Source organism: Leptonychotes weddellii, chromosome X, assembly GCF_054177405.1.
Source record: "Leptonychotes weddellii isolate Sample4059 chromosome X, ASM5417740v2, whole genome shotgun sequence".
Lineage (NCBI taxonomy): Eukaryota > Metazoa > Chordata > Mammalia > Carnivora > Phocidae > Leptonychotes > Leptonychotes weddellii.
The window spans coordinates 51614326-51635608 of NC_138385.1; the positions used below are offsets into that span (position 1 = coordinate 51614326).

Sequence of the window (21283 nt, forward strand, 5' to 3'; positions counted from 1 at the left end):
TTTTATGGTTGTTTCTGAAGATTTTCTCTGATCCTTTCTTGTCTTTCTCTCTTTCATGTCTTGCTGATTTTTTAAGTGATATATTTCTCTTTATTCTTTGCATATTTATTAGAGGTTTTTAATATATGGTTACCAGTACATTTGTATATACTTTGTATATACTCTTCTGTATATACAAGTACATATTAAGCTGATAATCCTTAAGATTGGACACATTCTTTACCCCCCTCCCCATGCTTTAAATATATGCTGTTATATTTTATATCCTTTTATCTTGTGAATTCCTTGCCTGATTTTTTCACAGAAATATCCATGTTTACTGCTTTTATGTTTCCTACCTTTATATTGTAACTTTTGGTCTCTCCCTTCTACTCAGAGTCCCCTTAAATATTTCTTGTAGGGCTGGTTTAATGCTTATGAAACTCCTTTAGTTCTTGAAAGGGAAATTCTACCTCCTCTTCTGAATGATAGCCTTGCTAATAGAGTATTCTTGGCTGCAGATTTTTCCTATTCCACTCCCTTCTGGCTAGGAAAGCGTCCATTGAAAAATCTCCTGCTAGTCTTAGGCATTTTTCCTTCTATGTTACTATCTTTTGTCTTGATGATTTAAAAATTTTCTCTTTATCACACTACCATCAAGAGTGTTTCTCATTTCATTTATTGTACCCTTCATCTCTGCTATGTTCTTCTTTATTTCTGTGTTAAGTTTCTCATTCATGTCTTTCACTTTCTTCTCAAGTCCATTGAGGATCCTTATGATGATTGCTTTAAATTCTCTATCAGGCATGTTACTTATATCTGTTTCGCTTCAATCTCTGGCCATGGCCTGGGCCTGTTCTTTCATTTGGGATAAATTTCTCTTTCTCCTCATTTTGTCTACCTCTCTGTGTCTGTTTCTCTGTGTTAGGAAAGTCACCTATGTCTTTTGCTCTTGAAAGTAGTGACTTTATGAAGAAGAGCCCCTGCAATGCCCTGCAGTGCAGAGTCCCCTGTTCACCAGAACTTGGCCCTTCATGAGAGGATCCTTTGTGTGTTGTTTATGCCCTGCTGTTGTGTCTGAGTCACTTTTCCTTTCAGTACAGTCATCTGAACTGACTTTCTGCCTTTTCTGGGCTGTGCCTGCTCTCTGTGGTATTAGTGGGACCCAGGCAGGCCAGCTCTGAGGGGGTGTGCCCTCCAGGGAACTAGGGGCATGACAGGGGTGTTAGCAAAATTTGTGCTGGTCTACTAGTTTTAAGTTGGAATCCTGAGGTACTACAGCAGCTGGGTCTATGCACCAGGGTAGCTGGGTGCATCACGATGTCTGTGGCTCAGTGTGCCCAGGCAACATGGCAGGGCTCGGCAGCTGAACATGGTGTGCTTTGGCAGCTGTGCACCTGGTGGCTGGGTGAGTCCCCACAATGTTAATAAAATTTGCCCTTAGTCAAGGGTCCAGGCCAGCAGGCTTGAAGTGGATAAGTCCTCAGGAGAACTTGTGGGCGTGGTGCACTGCTAGTGGGTTAGGTAGCAAGTATCTGTGCAGTCCCGCCTCCTGCACGTGGCCCATCGTTTATGCTAGGGGGCAGGGGAGGAAAATGCCACCTGCCAGCTCCCTCATTTTTGGAGAAGTCCCCCAACATGCTCCAAAATCAGTATGAACACGTTTCCTTTTTGCCCCCGGGGTTGTATAAACCTGTTTTCCTGTTGCCTCCTGGTGCAATCTGCTATCTCTTTAAGTGTGGCTACCCAGGTATCACTCACCCTCCAGAGTTGCCCAGTGTGGAGTCAACTGACTTTTAAAGCTCCAGGCTCCAGGTCCCAGTGGTTAAACAAACACAGGAATTCAGCCCCTGTGGTTTTCAAGGCCAAACATTATGGGGATTAGTCTTCCCTATGTGAGCTCCTTGGGGCAAGGCCCCATTTCTCTGCCATTTCCACTCACATAGCTACCTTCCTCCAGGCAGGAGTCTCCCTCCACATTTATGACATTCCTAACCTTTTGGATGCAGCTTCTTCTCTATATTTAGTTGTGGAGTTTGTTCTTCCAGTCTTTGGATCACTCTCCTGTTTATTGACTTGGATGTGGATGATATCTACTGAAAACATGGAACAGGGTGAGCTTAGGGTTCTCCTACTCCACAATCTTCCCAAACTCCTCTCTCCTCTTGTCTTTTTTTTTCCTGTCTTTTTCTATATGAAGTTTTGTTCTAATTCCAGTATAGTTAACATACAGTGTTACATTAGTTTTTGGTATACAATATAGTGATTCAAGAATTCTATACATTACTCAGTGCTCATCATGATAAGTGTACTTTAATCCCCTTCACCTGTTTCACCCATCCTCCCACCCTCTGGTAACCATCAGTTTGTTCTCCATAGTTAAATGTCTCCTGTTTTGTCTCTCTCTCTCTCTTTTTTCCTTTGCTCATTTGTTTTGTTTCTTACATCCCACATATGAGTGAAATTATATGGTATTTGGTTATCTCTGACTGACTTATTTTGTGTATCCTTATACTCTCTAGCTCTATCCATGTCATTGTAAGTGCCAGATTTCATTTTTTATGGCTGATGAATATTCCATTATACATATATACCACACTTTCTTTATTCATTCATCTATCAATGGACAGTTGGGCTCCTTTCATAATTTGGCTATTGTAAATAGTGCTGCAATAAATGTAAGGGTGCATATATACCTTTGAATTAATATTTTGGTATTCTTTGGATAAATACCTAGTAGTGCAATGGCTGAATAATAGGGTAGTTCTATTTTTTTTTTTTTTTTTAAAAAGATTTTATTTATTTATTTGACAGAGAGAGATATAGCGAGAGAGGGAACACAAGCAAGGGGAGGGGGAGAGGGAGAAACAGGCTTCCCGCTGAGCGGGGAGCCTGATGCGGGGCTTGATCCCAGGACCCTGGGACCATGACCTGAGCCGAAGGCAGACGCTTAACGACTGAGCCACCCAGGTGCCCCAGGGTAGTTCTATTTTTAACTTCTTGAGGAACCTCCATGCTGCTTTTCAGAGTGGCTGCATCAGTTTGCATTCCCAACAACAGTGCAGGAGGGTTCCTTCTACTCCACATCCTTGCCAACATCTGTTGTTTTCTGTATTGTTGATTTTAGCCATTCTGATAGGTGAGAGGTGATAACTCATTGAAGTTTTGATTTGCATTTCTCTGATGATTTGAGATGTTGATCACTTTTTCATATATATACAATAAACATTTATTTCCTCACAGTTTTGGAGGCTCAAAGTCCAAGATCAAGGTGCCAACAGGGCATCTGGTCAGGACTCTCTTCCTAGCTTGCTGATGGCTGCCTTCTTGATGTGTCATTACATGGGTTTTTCATTGTATATCCACAGACAGGAAGAGAGAGTGAGCACTGCTATCTCTTCCTCTTCTTTTAAGGATACCAATTCTAGTACTTTAGCGCCTACACTTATGACTTCATTTAATTTTAACGACTTCCTTATAGGATCTGTCTCCAAATACAGATACATTGGGGGATAGGGCTTTACCATATGTAACTTTTTAAAGTTTTTATTTAAATTCCAGTTACTTAATGTACACTGTTATATTAGTTTCAGTATACAGTATAGCAATTCAGCACTTCCATACAACACCTGGTGCTCATCACAACTGCACTCCTTAATCCCCATCACCTAACCCATCCCCCCACCAAACTCTCCTCTGATAACCATCAGTTTGTTCTGAACAGTTAAGAGTCTGTTTCTTGGTTTGCCTCTCTTTCTCTTTTTTTCCCTGTGCTCATTTGTTTGGTTCCTTCAGGTCCATGTATGAGTGAAATCATATGGTATTTGTCTTTGACTTATTTTGCTTAGCATAATACTCTCTAGCTCCATTTATGTCGTTGCATGAGTAATATTCCATTATTTATGTATACCACATCTTCTTTATTCATTCATCTTTCAGTGGACATCTGGGCTTTTTCAATAATTTGGCTATTGTAGATAATATTGTTATAAACATGGGGGGGTGTGTATCCTTTTGAATTAGTATTTTGGTATTCTTTGGGTAAATACCTAGTAGTGCAATTGCTGGGTCATAGGGTAGTTCTATTTTTTAACTTTTTGAGGAACCTACATACTCTTTTCCACAGTGGCTGCATCAGTTTGCATTCCCACCAGTAGTGTAAGAGGATTCCCCTTTCTCCACATCCTCAAAACATGTGTTGTTTCCTCTCTGGTTAACTTTAGCCATTCTGACAGGTGTGTGGTAATATCTCATTGCAGTTCTGAATTGTATTTCCCTGTTAAAGATGTTGAACATCTTTTCATGTGTCGGTTGGCCATTTGTATGTCTTCTTTGGAAAATACTTATTCATGTCTTCTGTCCAGTTTTAAATTGGATTGTTTGTTTTTTTGGGTGTTGAGTTTTATAACTTCTTTATATATTTTGGATACCAAATCTTTATCAGATATGTCATTTGCAAATATCTTATCCCATTCCATAGGTTGCCTTTTAGTTTTATTGTTTCCTTTGCTGTGCAAAAGTTTTTCATTTTTATTTTTTTAATTGTATTTATTATTCATTTGAGAGAGAGAGTGTGTACAAGCAGGAGGAGCAGCAGAGAGAGAGGGAGAAGCAGGCTCCCAGCTGAGCAGAGAGCCCAATGTGGGGCCCAATCCCAGGACCCTGGCATCATGACCTGAGCCAAAGGCAGATGCTTAACTGACTGAGCCACCCAGGCACCCCCCCCCCAGAAGCTTTTAATTTTGATGAAGTCCCAGTAGTTTATTTTTGCTTTTATTTCCCTTGCCTCAGGAGGTATAGCCAGAAAGAAGTTGCTATGGCTGATGTCAAAGAGGTTACTGCCTGTGTTCTCCTCTAGGATGTTAATGGCTTTCTGTCTCTCATTTAGGTCTTTCATCTGTTTTGAATTTACTTTTGTGTATGGTGTAAGAAAATGGTCTGGTTTCATTCTTTTTCATGTTGTTGTCCAGTTTTCCCAACACCATTTTTGAAGAGACTGTCTTTTACCCATTGGATATTCTTTCCTCCCTTGTTGAAGATTAATTGACCATATAATTGTGGGTTCATTTCCTGGTTCTCTATTCTGTTCCATTGATCTATGTGTCTAATTTTGTACCAGTACCATACTGTTTTCATCACTACAGCTTTGTAATGTAATTTGAATTCCAGAACTGTGATGCCTCCAGCTTTGCTTTTGTTTTTCAGGATTGCTTTGCCTGTCCAGGTCTTTTGAGGTCCAGTAGAAATTTTAGTGTTGTTTATTCTAGCTCTGTGAGAAATGCTGTTGATATGTTGATAGGGATTACATTAAATGTGTAGATTGCTTTCAGTAATATAGACTTTTTAACAATATTTGTTCTTCTTCTGTTCCATGAGCATGGAATATCTTTCCATTTCTTTGTGTCATCTTTAATTTCTTTCATCAGTGATGTATAGTTTTCAGATGACAAGTCTTTCAACTCTTTGGTTAGGTTTATACCAAGTATCATAGTTTTGGTGCAGTTATAAAAGGGATCATTTTCTTAATTTTTCTTTCTGCTGCTTCATTATTGGTGTAGAGAAATGCAACAGATTTCTGTACACTGATTTTGTATCCTGAAATTTTACTGAATTTGTTCATCAGTTCTAACAGTTTTTTTTGGTGGAATCTTTTGGGTTTACTATATATAATATCATGTCATCTGCAAATAGTGAAAGTTTTACTTCTTCCTTGCTGATTTGTATGCCTTTAATTTCTTTTTGTTGTCTGATTGCTAGGGCTAGGACTTCCAGTACTATGTTAAATAACCATAGTGAGAGTGGACATCCCTGTCTTATTCCTGACCTTAGAGGAAAAGCTCTCAGCTTTTCCACATTGAGGATGATATTAACTGTGGGTTTTTCATATATCACCATTATTATGTTGAGGTATGTTCCCTCTGAACCTACTTTGTTGAGCATTTTTATCATGAATGGATGTTGTACTTTGTTAAATACTATTTCTGCATATATTGTGATGATCATATGGTTCTTATCCTTCCCTTTAGTAATGTCGTGTATCATGATGATTGATTTGCAAATATTAAACCACTCTTGCAACCCAGGAATAAATCCCATTGATTGTAGTGAATGATTCTTTTAATTTATTGTTGTGTTCAGTTTGCTACTATTTTATTGAGAATTTTTGCATTCATATTCATCAGCAATATTGGCCTACAGTTCTCTTTTTTAGTAGAGTCTTCATCTGGTTTTGGCATCTGGGTAATGCTGGTATTGTAGAATGAATTTAAAAGTTTTCCTTCCTTTTCTATTTTTTGGAGTAGATTGAGAAGAATAGGTATTAACTCTTCTGTAAAAGTTTCATAGAATTCGCCTATGAAGCCATCTGGTCCTGGACTTTTATTTTTTGGGAGATTTTTGATTACTGATTCAGTTTCTTTGCTGGTTACTTTTCTGTTGAGGTTTTCTATTTCTTATTTTTTTCAGTTTGGTAGCTTAAATGTTTCTAGGAATTTATCCATTTCTTTCCGGTTGTCCAATTTGTTGAACTATAGTTTTTCAAAATATTCTTTCTTTTTTAATTTTTAATTTAATTTTATTATGTTATGTTAGTCACCATACAGTACATAATTAGTTTTTGATTTAGTGTTCCATGATTCATTGTTTGTATATAACACCCAGTGCTCCATGCAATATGTGCCCTCCTTAATACCCATCACTGGGCTAACCCATTCTCTTAACAGTTGTTTGTATTTCTGTGGTGTTGCTCATTATTTCTCCTCTCTCATTTGTGATTTTACTTATTTGGGTCCTTTCTCTTTTCTTTTTGATAAGTCTACCTAGAGGTTTATCAATTTTCTTAATTTTATCAAAGATCCAGCTCCTGGTCTCATTGATCTGTTACATTGTATTCTTTGTTTCTATATGATTTATTTCTGCTCTAAACTTTATTATGTTCTTCCTTTTTCTGGATATAAGCTTCATTTGTTGTTTTTCTCACTCCTTTAGGTGTAAGATGAGGTTGTTTCTTTGAGATTTTTCTTGCTTTGAGGTAGGCCTGTACTGCTATATACTTCCCTCTTAGGACTGCTTCTGCTGCATCCCAAATGTTTTGTACTTTTGTGTTTTCATGTTCATTTGTTTTTATACATTTTGTTTAATTTCCTAGTTGAACCATTCACTGTTTAGCAGCATGTTTAACCTTCATGTATTTGTGGTCATTCCAAATTTTTTTTGTGCTTGACTTCAAGTTTCATAGCATTGTATTCAGAAAAGATGCATGGTGTGATCTCAGTGTTTTTTGTATTTGTTGAGGCCTGATTTGTGATGTAGGATGTGATCTCTTCTGGAGAATGTCCCATGTGCACTTGAAAAGACTCTATACTCTGCTGTTTTAGGATGGAATGTTCTGAATATATTTGTTAACTCCATCTGAATCAGTGTGGCACTCAAAGCTATTGTTTCCTTGTTGATTTTCTGTTTACATGATCTGTCTATCGATGTAAGTGGAGTGTTTATGTCCCCTACTATTATTGTGTTATTATTAATTTCCTTATGTTATTTATTGTTATATATATTTGGGTGATCACATGTTAGGTGTATAAATATTTGCAATTGTTACATTTCCTTGTTGTGTTGTCTGCTTTATTATGATATAATAACCTTCTTCATTTCTTGTTACAGCCTTTGTTTTAAAGTCTAGTTTATCTGATATGAGTATTGCTACTCCAGCTTACTGTGGACATGCATTTGTGTGATAAATGTTTCCCCATCCACTCACTTTCAATTTGCAGGTGTTTTATGTCTAAATAACAGTCTCTTACAGGCAGCATGTAGATGGTTCTTGTCTGTTTGGGTTTTTTTGGGTTTTATTGTGGTTTTTGCATCCTGACAGCCTGTCTTTTGATTGGAGTGTTTAGTCCATTTACATTCAGAGTAATTATGGATATATATGTATTTAGTGCCATTTTATTACTTGTTTTGTCAGTGTATTTGGAGATTTTTCTCTGTTCCTTTCTAGTCTTTGTCACTTTTGGTCCTTCCTTTCCATGCAAAGATTCCCCTTTAATATTTCTTGCAGAGCTGGTTTCGTGGTCATGTATTCCTTTAGTTTTTGTTTATCTGGGAAACTCTTTATGTCTCCTCTATTCTGAATGACAGCCTTACTGGATAGTGTTCATTGCTGCAGATTTTTCCCATTCAGCAAGTTGAATATGTCATATCACTCCCTGTTGCCTTGTCAAGTTCCTGTTGAGAAATCTCCATCCAGCCTTATGGGTCTTCCCTTGTAAGTTAAGGATTTCTTTTGTCTTACTGCTTTTAAGATTTTTTATTTATCACTAGATTTTGCCAGTTTAATTACAATATGTCTTGGTGTTGGCCTGCTTTTGTTTTGATGGGAGTTCTCTGTGCCTCCTGGGCCTGGATGTCTGTTTCCTTTCCCAGATTAGGGAAGTTTTCTGCTATTATTTCTTGATAAATTTTCTGCCTCCTTTTCTCTCTTCTTCTGGGACTCATGTAATAAGAATGATTTTACATTTGATGGAATCACTAAGTCCCTTAAGTTTATTCTCATATTACATAATTCTCTCTGTCTTTTGTTCAGCTTCATTATTTTCCATTATTTCATCTTCTATATCACTAAATCATTCCTCTGCTTCTTCCAGCCTGCTTGTCATTGCATCAAGCTTGTTCCAATCTCATTTATAGCATTCTTCATTTCTGACTGTTTTCTAGCTCTTTTATCTCTGTGGTGTCTCTTTGATGTCTTCCATTCTTTTCTGAAGCCCAGTAAGTACCATATGATTATTGTTTAAATTTTGGACCAGGCATATTACTTATATCTGCTTTGATTAGATCCCTGGCTGTAACCTTTTCTTGTTGTTTCATTTGGGATGAATTCCTCCATCTTGGCATTTTGTCTAGGTCTCTGCCTTTTTCTGTGTGTTAGGAAACTAGTTATGTTTCCTGCTCCTGAAATTAATGGCTTTATGAAGAAGCAGTCATATAGTTTCCAGTACCTGTCACTTCTGAGATTTCTCTCTGGTTGTGCTACATATGCTCTGCTGTTGTGTTTTGGCTGCTCTGTCCTTCAGCCCAGTTACTTGCAGAGGCTCTCCCTGCTTGCAGTGTACAGTATTTGTTCCTTGGCCAAAATTTGGCGTTTGGTTTTTTTGGGTTTTTTTTATTTGACACAGAGAGAGAGAGAGCAAAAGTAGGGGAAGGTGTACACAGAGGGAGAGGGAGAAGCAGGCTCCCTGCCAAGCAGGGAGCCCGATGTGGGGATTGATCCCAGGACCCTGGGATCATGACCTGAGCTGAAGACAGATGCTTAACCATCTGAGCCACCCAGGCGCCCCATAAAGGTGGCAAGTTTTAACTAGTGCTCTAGTCTGCTTGTTAAATGAGACCTGATACTATTTCCACTCAAACTGAAGCCTTGTAGAACTCTTGTAGGGAAACATGGTTGGGCAGGGGTTTCTGCTATCTTCTGGGGGAGGAGCCCACCACACTGGTACTGGGGCAAGCTTGACTGAGAAGGGCAGTCTCATCAGAAAGCTGGGGTATGGGACCCGGTGTAACCATGTTAGGCAGCCAGTATAGGCGCTGCAGTGCTTCCTGCAGCTGGCCCTGTGTTTATGCTGAGGGGCAGGGGAGAAAAATGGCACCAGTCAGCACTTGTTCCTTGAAAGGAGTCTCTATGAGTGTTGCCTCTCAGGGAAGCACTCTGAGAAGAGCAGATAATCTCCCACCTGTGTGCCCCAAGCATTTTCTAGTTTGCTGTTTTCAAGCTGTCTGCCTCCAGGTTTTTTTGCCTACCTTCTCTCCAGGAGCAGCGCAGTGCCCTACAGGCTGTATCCCAGATAATCCTGGTGACCTTTAAAACTGCAGCAGGCTTTTAGAGACATGGTGTGGTAGGGGCTTGTGCTGGTCCTCTGGGGGATGGGCCCACCATGCTGGGACTTAGGCAAGCTTGACTGAGAAGGGCAATCCCACTAGAGTGCAGGGGTGTGAGGCTTGTGTAAGCAAGTTAATTAGCCAGTGTCAGGGCTACACTGCTTCCCACTGGTAGCTCTGGGTTTATGCTGAGGGGTACTGGAGGGAAATGGCTCTGGCCAGCTCCTTTGTTTCTAGAGAGGCGTCTCTATGAAAGCTGCCTCTCAGGGAAGCCCTCGAAGGAGAGTGAATAATCTCCCTCTTGTGGTCCCAGGTGTTTCCATGCTCTGTCCCCAGGTTGTTTGTGTGCCTTCTCTCTCCAGGAGCAGAGCAGTGCCCTCAAGGCTTTGTCCCAGTCAAGCCTGCCAACCTTTAAAATTCTGGGCTTTAAGCCTCACTGGTTTTAAGAACTCATGAAAATCGGCCCCTCTCATTTTCCAAGCCAATGGCTTTGGGTAAATGTTCTTCTTGTGCATTCTGCTGGGTGCTCTACTCCCTCTCACCCTTCTCTGTGACCACAGCTCCCTCCCCTCTGCCGTACCCATGATCCATTTCTCCCCTAAACCACATCTGCGTACTTCCTACCTAATTTAATATGGCCTCTTCTCTCCCTTCAGTTGTGGAGTTTGTTCTGTCTTCATGTTGATTTCTGGGGTATTTAGGATGATTTGATTGTTATCTAGTTGTGTTTGTGAGACAAGGTGAGCCTAGGGTCCTCCTATTCCACCTCCATCTTCCTCCAGAAAACCAATATATGTATTTTTTTGAGAGGGGAACACAATCCAGTCTATAACACCTAGACTATTAAACTAATCTTGTCACTATGGTTACCATACAACCCTAATCTTTGCTCCTTCCAAGCTTTTCAGTCCACTCTCCTGTTTTCCTCCTACCTCACTAGCTGTTCCTTCTCAGTTATCTTTGCCAGTTGTTCTTTATCTTTAGATGTTGGAATATCCCAAGTCTCAGTCATCAGCTACATTCTCTTTCTTTGTTTGCTCTCTTAATAAGCACCATAAGTTCTCTTGACCTTAAATGTTATCTCTTACTGAAATTTTCCAAACTTATATCTCTACCTCTATATGAGTCTCCCCTGATCTCTAGACAGGTGTATCTACCTGCTTTTTTTCTTTTTCTTTTTTTTTTAATTGTCTTTGCTTGGAACTCTAGTAGTATTTAAAACTGTAATCTTGATTTTTTTTTTTCTACCATACTGCCTAAACCTGTTCCTCTTTCAGTGTTCTCCAACTCAGCATAATATCTCTACCGTTCAACCAGTTTCGCGTTGGTGGTATAATGGTTAGCATAGCTGCCTTCCATTCAACCAGTTTCTCAGGCCATAAAACCCTGGAGTTGACCTTCATTTTGTGCTTAACACTTGACATCCAATCCATCAGCAGTTCCTGTCAGTTCAAACTTGAAAAATAAAAGGTTGGCTCTGATGGCTCCTCTAGAAGGAAACACTCCAAATCTAATCACTTCTCATCACCTCTATTGGTACATCCCTTATCATGTCTTACCTAGACTACTGCAATGGTCTCTCAACTGGTCTCTGCTTCTAATCCCTTCCATAATTCATTCTATGTAAAAGAACCATAGTGCTCTGTGAAAAATAAAAATCAGATCCTGTCATTCTCTTGTTCTAAAACCCTTTACCACTGGCAGTTATCTCCCACTACTCTGTTTTTTCTTCCACTCCAATTTCACTGGGTTTCTGTTTCCTCCAATGGAATGTTCTTTTCCTAGATCTCATTTCATTCAGTTCTTTTCTCAGATAATACCTCTACATGAAAGTCTTTATCTAAAATACCCACCATGTATATACTTGAGATTTTTTATTACTCTCTTTTTTCTTTATATCATGTATCATTACTTGAAATTGTATTAATTTTTTTTATTTATTTTATTGTCTATCAAGCTTTCCCCACTAAAATATAAATCCAAAGAGCAAGGACTTTGTCTCATTATTGCCGTATTTCAAACTTCCAGCAATATAGTAGCTAATCAGTAAATATTTGTTCATTGAATTAATGAAATTATTCTGATACATGTTCTTACATAATTCTTTATAGAGCTCAAGCCCTTGAAATTTCTGCCCAACTTCCTCACCACCCATCATCCCTCCATACTCTCTTCCCTGCCTCCCCCCAAAAAACACAATCAGACAAAACTCAGAACATTAGTATCTTCCATTTCTAACAGATTTAAATTTATGTTCCAATACTCTCCATTATTTTACCCTATCTTTGGGTGCTAAGTATTTTTTGATAGAACTTTTATTTTACTTTTGAATTTAAATAACCATCTTCAGTGTCAAAGCTTAACTTTAAAAAATTATTCATCTTGATTTAGATCACTCCCTTGATGGACCCCTTACAAATGGTGATGGCAGAGAGCCTCGGACAGGAATCAAAAGAAAACTACTTAGTGCATCAGAAGAAGATGAAAGCATGGGAAGAGAAGAGAAAGAGAAAAAAGAAACAAAAGAGAAATCACATTTGTCCTCCTCAGAGAGTGGAGAGTTAGGATCCAGTTTAAGTTCTGAAAGTACCTGTGGTTCTGATTCTGATTCTGAATCAACTTCCAGAACAGATCAAGATTACGTAGATGGAGACCATGACTATAGCAAATTCATACAAACCAGGCCTAAAAGAAAACTCAGAAAGCAATATGCCAATGGAAAAAGAAACTGGAAGACAAGAGGCACAGGAGGAAGGGGCAGATGGGGCAGATGGGGTAGATGGAGTAGAGGAGGCCGAGGAAGAGGAGGCAGGGGACGAGGAGGTCGAGGAAGAGGTGCAGGTGCCACTAGAGGGAGAGGGAGAGGGAGAGGAGGAAGAGGTGCTTCTAGAGGAGCCACCAGAGCCAAACGTGCACGTATTGCAGATGATGAATTTGATACCATGTTTTCAGGACGTTTCAGTAGACTGCCTCGAATCAAAACAAGAAACCAAGGCAGGAGGACTGTTTTATATAATGATGATTCTGATAATGACAATTTTGTGTCCACTGAAGATCCTCTGAATCTTGGTACATCCAGATCAGGCAGAGTGCGTAAAATGACAGAAAAAGCCAGGGTTAGCCATCTCATGGGATGGAATTATTAACAGTTAATAAATTTAGAGTAATTTAAAAAAATTCAATGGCCTTCTACTGCAGGGAATTTACTAGGAAATCTACAAAGCAAGTTGTGTGGGGACTTCTGCTTCCTTTCACATTGGTGCTTTTCCATTATGCCAGTATACATTTGTTTCAAGACTTTTGATCTCCACACTTCATTTGTTCAAACAAGCCTTACTCATTAGGCCTTAAATTAAAAAAAAAATTCTGCCCACATATAGACACACACACACAACACATCACAAACACACTACAGATTTACTACATTAAAGGAGCATTCAGCTTCTTAAGAGTAGCATGACATTTTTATCTCAATTGAATATCCCTCTTTTGCTTTTGTATCACAGAAGTATAGCACCTTCTTACAGAGTTTTATATAGTTTGTTTTTGCCATTTTAATTCTTGTACCCAGTAATAATAACTTTTGCACAATACACCAATCCTATAGGCAGCTATTAAATGTTTACAGTTTCTATATTGTAAGAACGATCTGGATTATTTTACTCTTCCCAGGCCAAACTTTCATGAATTGTACTGAACTGAAGTATATATTTATACTACAGTTTTTTGGGGGTGGGGGGGATCTTGATATGCTTTTCATTGATTTGCTTAATTCATGTTAAAGGTGAGAAAGGGTTGGTGCCTTGTAAATATGTAGCAAATCTTTGTGGTGTGTCCTGATGTTTGCATTAACTTTATTAAAAAAGAATATTTGAGGTATCAATCTAGACAAGGTGCCAAATGCAAAAGTTTCTTGCATCCATTTTCTTTTTCCTATTATATTTTATTGCATTAATAGAACTTGTGTAGTTTAAAGAATAACTTAAACATTTGAAAAAATCCTCATCCACAAAGAATAATTTCTTTGAATAGTAGCTCAGCTACCTCTATTAACTACAACTACTGGAAACGTTAAGGAAAATAGATGCTGTTATTCATTACTAACTAAAAAAATAGAACAAGCTTGGTAGGAATGAATACTCATATGTTATAAGCTGAAAGGTTGTTAATAATTGTATTGGTTCTCAAATTAATAGTTGTAAAACAAACTTTCATAAGTGTAGTATGCTGTACCTTAGGCTTTTCTTAGTACATACTTGTGTAAGTAGACTTGGTCTACTGCTTATGTATCTCTGCTACCACTTGCTATTTACAGCTGTGAGTGATTGGTTTTCATTTGAATTTTAAAATGTAACAAAACAGCTAGTTTGAATTGGAATGTTTTGGCTAGCAAATATTTTGAGGCAACTTTAATAGGTTTTGCTCATACCATTCCAAAGGGTTCTTATGTTATATTCTTTTAGAAAAGAACCTCATTTCACTGCACATTGATATTCAAGTCATTATTTTATAGATTAAAAAAAATCTTTAAAACCCTTACGGTCTTGTTTACAGCAGTAGAGTGCACATGATTCCATAAATGAGCTTGAGTTCCAAGATGAATTTTAATCCTCAAATTTGAGAAATTGCAGATTCACTAATTTGTTAAGGTGAGTGGGATAATATTAATCTCTGTTACTGTAACAGCAGATTTGTTGCACTTAGATCAGACATTGGAGATTAAAAAAAAAAAAACAAACAAACTTCATGTATGCCTAGTAATCCCAGGATATTTCTTAAGCTAATGTGTTTGTTTCATGTTTCCAATCATTTTGTGCATCTGAAAATCCTTAAGTGCAAAGGAAGGAGTACACACATAACTTTGCTCTTTTTGTTTGGATCAGGTGGGGGTTGGTCCTGTACTAACTTTAAGCAATTTTCACTTGCAGTAGAAATGATGTTCAGGCTTTAAGAAAGTATTGTTGTGAATTGTTAATGGCACTAACTTCTGTTACTGAACAGTAGATCAAGCTGATTTTTTTGTTGTTGTTGTAGTGTTGTTGTTGTTGTTGTTTTTCACTAAACCAAAACTACTGCTGGTTAAACTCAGCTGACACTTTTAACCATACTATAGATTCAAAAACATTCACATTTGAAACTCTGCATTTGATTTTTGCTAAAATGTACTATTTTAATTATTCATCTCATGGTCATTTAGACTAAATTTGTGTCTGTGTTTTCCTAGAATCAATAACACTTTGACTTACCCTAATCAAAGTAACATAGTTACTTAAATTCATGGATATACCCAAACATGTATTATGTGTATCATTTTAGTGTGAAATTTTTTGTTGACATTCTTCTATGAAGAGCTGACCCTTTCAAATGTAGAAGAATTGCCATTTGTGTGATTTTAGCTATCTCAAGCTTTATTTATAATTTATTTTGAAAAATAAAAATGCCACATTTATTTCCCATATGTCAAGATTTTCTAGGTTTAGATGATTAGAATAATAAGGCTGAAGACAAATATTTGTAAGCACATTTTATATGTAGTGAAATACTGTGAAAATACTAGTGAACAGCATTTTGCTATAATATTGATTTCAGTTATTAGGATTTAAAAGTCACCAGGGTATGTTAGATGAGCATATTTACCATTTATTACAAAACAAACAGATTATTTTCTGTTTGCATGCAAATTATTTTAATACGTGTGAAAATAAAAGTTTGGAAGATAATATTTTTACTTTTATATCTGAACACTTTCCCCCCAATTTATACTTTGCTTGTTTGTAACGCGGCCTCCTGTGAATGTGTTGTAATTTGTATCACATTGAATATTGTACACTTTAATTTTTTAGTGTATCTTTAAACCTAAATAATACCAGGTTCAGGCATAGCAAAGCAAGTAGGAAATGAGGTGAAAATTTTGAAGAAAAGTCTAAATCTTAAATGAATTGCTAAGAAATAAACTTATATTTAGGTCCATGAGAACATACACATGTATAAACCTAATCCTATGCTGGATATTAATAGTCACTGAACTATAATATTTCTCATAAATGCTAATAATCTTTTAATTCCCAGCTTTAATATCTTAACATGTGTATCTGTTTATGAAAACAGAATTGTGTGTTCTATGTCTTGTTGTGTGTAACTCTTCCAGCAATAGGATGCTTTCCAAAACATTCACTAGCCTATCAGCCTAATTACTAAATTTGTGTGTGTGTGTGTGTGTGTGTGTGTGTGTGTGTGTAGATTTTTTTCCAACTTGACACACTTTGTCTTGGACATTAAAAAAAGAATATTTTGTATGGAAGACAGCTGTATTCACAGCCTACCAATTCTTTGCCTCTGTTTAAAGCACTTAGCCTGTATATATACTGCTTGATCATCCATTTCATTATGCCTTCTAGATAAACTAGGTTTTTATCATGCACATGTGTCCCTCTATTTTTTTAATTTATCTTTCCTTCACTTGTTTCTTTTTCTGTTTCCCTTCCCAGAGATCAGGCTTGTGCTAGAATTCTTCATACAGCACTTTGTTTCACCCAGAGGCTAAGAAATTGAGTAAAATTCATAAATCTCATAATGCACAACTGTGTGTTCAGATATCTAACTCAGCCTTGTAATACTTTGAAGTAAATTTGAGTGATTTGTTATTTTGTTGTTTTTGTTGTAATCCTGTAGGTTGTCATCAGACAATAACAGAGTGATTGAAAAGAAAAATGTGAATGCCACTTCTTAGTTTTTGATAAAAACTTTTTGAGCATTTTTCAAAATTTGTATGTTTGTGGTAGTGATAAATACCTTTATTACTTGCTTATATATCTTGGGAATTATTTTATGCACATTTACCAACTGGTACTTATCTTTAACGTTGGAATTTTCACATCCACAAAAGGGAAACTTACATCCTGTATAATTTTCAGTTTACTTTGATATCCAGCCTTTTAAACAATTACTAACATTTTGAGTTCCAAAATGAATATAGTTCAGTTCTGGGGGAGGGAATGGAACTTTTGACATTTAAAATTCAGTTTTAAATGTTAACCCCATCCCCAACATTTTTGTGGTACATGAGGTTTTACAAAAGTTTTATTGAAATAGAGTATGATCACTTTTAAGGCTTGTTTTAAAAATTAGTGTGAAAATATTTTCATGCTTTTTTTTATTTTTATCTCTTAGTAAAGTTTCTTTACTAAGTTTTAATTACAAAGTTTACCAAGTTTTGTTTAAATTCTAATATAAAGTTAATTCTTTTCATGGTGCTGTATTTTGTGAAATATGAATTGCTCTCAAGTTCCTAGACATTTATTTCTTATATAGCCTTATCCTTGATTATTTTCTTTTCAATCATTCCTGCTTACTTTTATCCTCACTTCTCTTACTGCAATGAAGACTGCATCTAATTTAGCATACTTCAACAAGACTGGCAATTTATGAATCACTGATGGGAGAAGTACAGTAGAAAGGCCCTGCAGTTTAGAGTTAAGGTGTGTTTATTTATATGTATGCCCATTTGTTATTCTTATACCTATCTTAATTAAATCTATAATATGAGACTTTGACATATAAAAGCATGATAAGTATTTTCTAAAAAATAAAACTATTGATACATATAATCACCATTGGTAATTGACTTTTAAAATCACATACAAAAATATTTAGAAACCCAGTTGGGAAATGTGTTTTTACATATGTCACCAGATGCACATTAGGCAGGCAGTACTAGAAATGTTAATTCTTTAAACAATACTGTGGTGATGGCAATCAGTAATTTATTTCTTTGTCCTGTAACTTACCATCTTTGTCTTTTGTAATCCCTTACAAAGTATTAACAAAACTGTACCTTATGTTTGTTCTTAGTATCCATAAAATTTTAAGATGGAAAGTCATTGAGTTAATAGTTGATGTGATGTTATATATGGACAAAATGTCCATTAAACTAAAATTCAGTAAAGAAAGGTAAACTAACTGGCTTGGTTTATAAAAGATGTTTTGTTTGGCAGTTACCAGTCATTTAAGCAATTATCTTCAAAGACAAAAAATGATTAATTTGTTGCCATTCTTTATGGGATGTTTACAATAAAATTCCAAGTTGTTTGGAATCACTTGCACTCTTGCTGCTTTATGCTTTAACTCAGGTACTGGAGATAAATTAACAAGAAGAAAGAAATAAGGAGTTTCCTTTCCATTATTCAGCTTCAGAGGTTTTAATATGTAACTCTTGGGTCTTTCCTTTTTTGTTTCTTTGTCATATAATATTTTATTACTGTTTTTTATTTGAAAAACTAGGGTGCTTATCAAAGAAAATTAAGGCTTTTTTTTTTTTTTGCCTTAGTCATTGCAGATATTCTTTGGGTCACTTTTAGGTAATAAATGTTTTAACATTTTAAATGTGGGCTGCTTGGTGCATTAAATAACAGCCTGCAAAGCTTTAGTCAACATTTTGTTTTGAAATGAATAGATTTCTAATGTCTTTATGACTTATAAGTTTTAGCAACTGAGCAGTGAATGCATAGCATCTTTATTTATAGTAATATTGCCCACAGAGGCTTAACTATATTATAAATGTACATGAAGGAAGGCGAAAAGTCAACTGAAAGGTAATTTTTGATCCAGGAATTGAAAGCCCTAACAGGAACATTTATTCAACTTATGCACTGGCAATTTTCTTCCCAGTGGCAAGAACTTCACTTGGTTCGAGGTAAGTAAGCTGGCAAAAGACTGGACTGCATGTTTTATATATATATTGTCTGTTTTAATTATTCAGAATCAAGAAATAAGGTATTTAGAAAAAAAAATACCATCCTTGACTTCTTACATGGTATCCTATGGCTATGAAAGGAGCCCAAATTTTCACATTTGGAGAGTGAGGCAAAGATATATTGTTTGATATTTGTGTTTAGTTGCTTGATTGGTTAAAGATAGCATTATTAAAGATAACAAAAATTGGGGTGCCTGGGTGGCTCAATTGGTTAAGCAGCTGCCTTTGGCTCAGGTCATGATCCCAGAGTCTTGGGATCGAGCCCTGTGTCGGGCTCCTTGCTCAGCAGAGAGTCTAGTTCTCCCTCCTGCCCTTCCCCATTCCCCTGCTCATGCTCGCTCTCTCTCTCTCTCTCTCTCCCTCAGTCTCTCTCTTTCAAATAAATAAAATCTTTTAAAAAAAGTAAAGATACAAAAATGTACATTAAAAATTCTTTATTAGTGGGCTTTGACGTTTTCTGACTTCATCTGCTAGTTTTCTTAAAGAATTTTTATGACAAAATATTATAGCAATATTCAGAAGAAGATCCATCTTTTCCTAGTTGACAAAGTCAAAAACAAAGTACTCTCTACCTTCTTTCTCAGTTATATGTCCCTTACAATTTTAAAGCTACTTGCCAAAAATACACAAAATAAATTGAAGTCGATATATATTGAGCCTGTGAGTTGGTTTACATGGGATATTTAAACGCATACACTTACATTTGCTATCTTGGGTCTTTTATATTACTACTTAAAAGATATTTTCTGCTACATATTGCTGGAAAAACAAAAAATATTAAATAAAATAAAATTTTTATGCTACCAATGTTTTCCCAAAGTTTTGAGGAATTTTTTCTCTTTTTCTTTTCTTTCTTTGCAATTTTAGAATGTTTTCCTTTGCCAGCTGTGGCAATTGCTTTAATTACATTACCTTTCATCTGGAGATTATAAACATCTAGTAATTTTAACTGTTATTAACAAAGTTTAATTTGATATTAGAGAATTTTAAAAAAAACATTTTCAAAAGCTAGTATTTTTTCATTAATGCATAAATTTTGAACTGTCAACTTTCCTACTCAGCATCTTTATGATTCTCTTCAGAGAATACATTTTGTAGTAAATATATGAAGAAATCAAAACATTTCAGATTGCTTGATTTAGGTTACTAATATTACTTGGTGGAATTCATTGTTAAGGGTGTTTTTGTGGTTTATCATGATACAACCCTAAGTAGAATTTATATAGCAACATGTTAATTTATATTTGGAATTTTGTGTAGTCAAGTAATTTAAGGTAGTAAAACTGTTGTTTTTTTTACTTTTTTTTAAATTTAAATTAATTAATTAATATATACTCTACTATTAGCTTCAGAGGTAGAGTTCAGTGATTCATCACTCTTATATAACACTCAGTGCTTATTACATAACATACCCTCCTTAATATCCATCACCCAGTTACCCCATCCCCACCTACCTCCCCTCCAACAACCCTGTTTGTTTCCTTTGATTGTCTCATGGTTTGTCTCCCTCTCTAGTTTCATCTTCTTTTATTTTTCCCTCTCTTCCCCTATGATCCTCTGTTTTGTTTCTTTAATTCCACATATGAGTGAAATCATGAAAACTGTCTTTCTGATTGATTTATATCACTTAGCATAATACCCTCTAGTTCCATCCATGTCATTGCAAATGGCAAGATTTCATTCTCTTTGGTCATTGAGTAATATTCCATTACACACACACATACCCCACATCTTCTTTATCCATTTATCTGTCAATGAATAGCTGGGCTTTTTCCATAGTTTGGCTATTGTGGACATTGAAGCTATAAACATTGGGGTGCACGTGCCCCTTTGGATCACTACATTTGTATCTTTGGAGTAAATACCTAGTAGTGCAATTCGTGGGCCCTACCTAGGGTAGCTCTATTTTCAACTTTTTTGAGGAACCTCCACACTGTATTCTAGAGTGGCTGTACCAGCTTCCATTCCCACCAACAGTGTAGGAGGGTTCCCCTTTCTCCACAACCTCTCCCAATATTTGTTGTTTCTTGCCTTGTTAATTTTAGCCATTCTTACTGGTGTGAGGTGGTATCTCATTGTGGTTTTGAAATCTATTTCCCTGATGCAAAGTGATGTGAAGCATTTTTTCATGTGTCTGATGGCCATTTGTATGTCTTCTTTGGAGAAATCTCTGTTCATGTCTTCTGCCCATTTCTTGATCGGATTATTTGTTCGTTGAGTGTTGATTTGGTGTGTTCTTTATAGACTGGGATACTAGCCCTTTAAATGATGAGGATTTGCAAATATTTTCTCCCATTCTGTAGGTTGTCTTTGGTTTTGTCAATTATTACCATTGCTGTGCAAGAAATTTTTATCTTGATGAGGTCCCAATAGTTCAGTTTTGCTTTTATTTCCCTTGCCTTTGGAGACATGTCTACCAAGAAGTTGCTGTGGCCCAGGTCAAAGAGGTTCCAAAGAGGTTCCTGCCTGTGTTCTCTAGGATTTTGATGGATTCCTATCTCACATTTAGGTCGTTCATCCATTTTGAGTCTATTTTTGTGTATGATGTAAGGAAATGGTCCAGTTTCATTCTTCTGCATGTGGCTGTCCAATTTTCCCAACACCATTTGTTGAAGAGACTGTCTTGTTTCCATTGGATATTCTTTCCTGCTTTGTCAAAGATTAGTTGACCATAGA

At 36.5% G+C, this 21283-nt stretch overlaps 1 protein-coding gene across 7 annotated transcripts in view; it reads left to right on the forward strand.

Annotated features, from left to right (window-relative positions):
* Positions 1–17957, forward strand: part of BRWD3 (bromodomain and WD repeat domain containing 3) — a 192385-nt gene extending 174428 nt beyond the window's left edge. For all 7 annotated transcript variants that reach the window (XM_081808590.1, XM_006726913.3, XM_081808591.1 and 4 more), the window contains one exon: positions 12247–17957. In XM_081808590.1, coding sequence (XP_081664716.1) covers positions 12247–13001 — 755 coding nt within the window. In that variant the 3' untranslated portion in view covers positions 13002–17957. The remainder of the gene's footprint in view (positions 1–12246) is intronic.
* The last annotated feature ends 3326 nt before the right edge of the window (positions 17958–21283 follow it).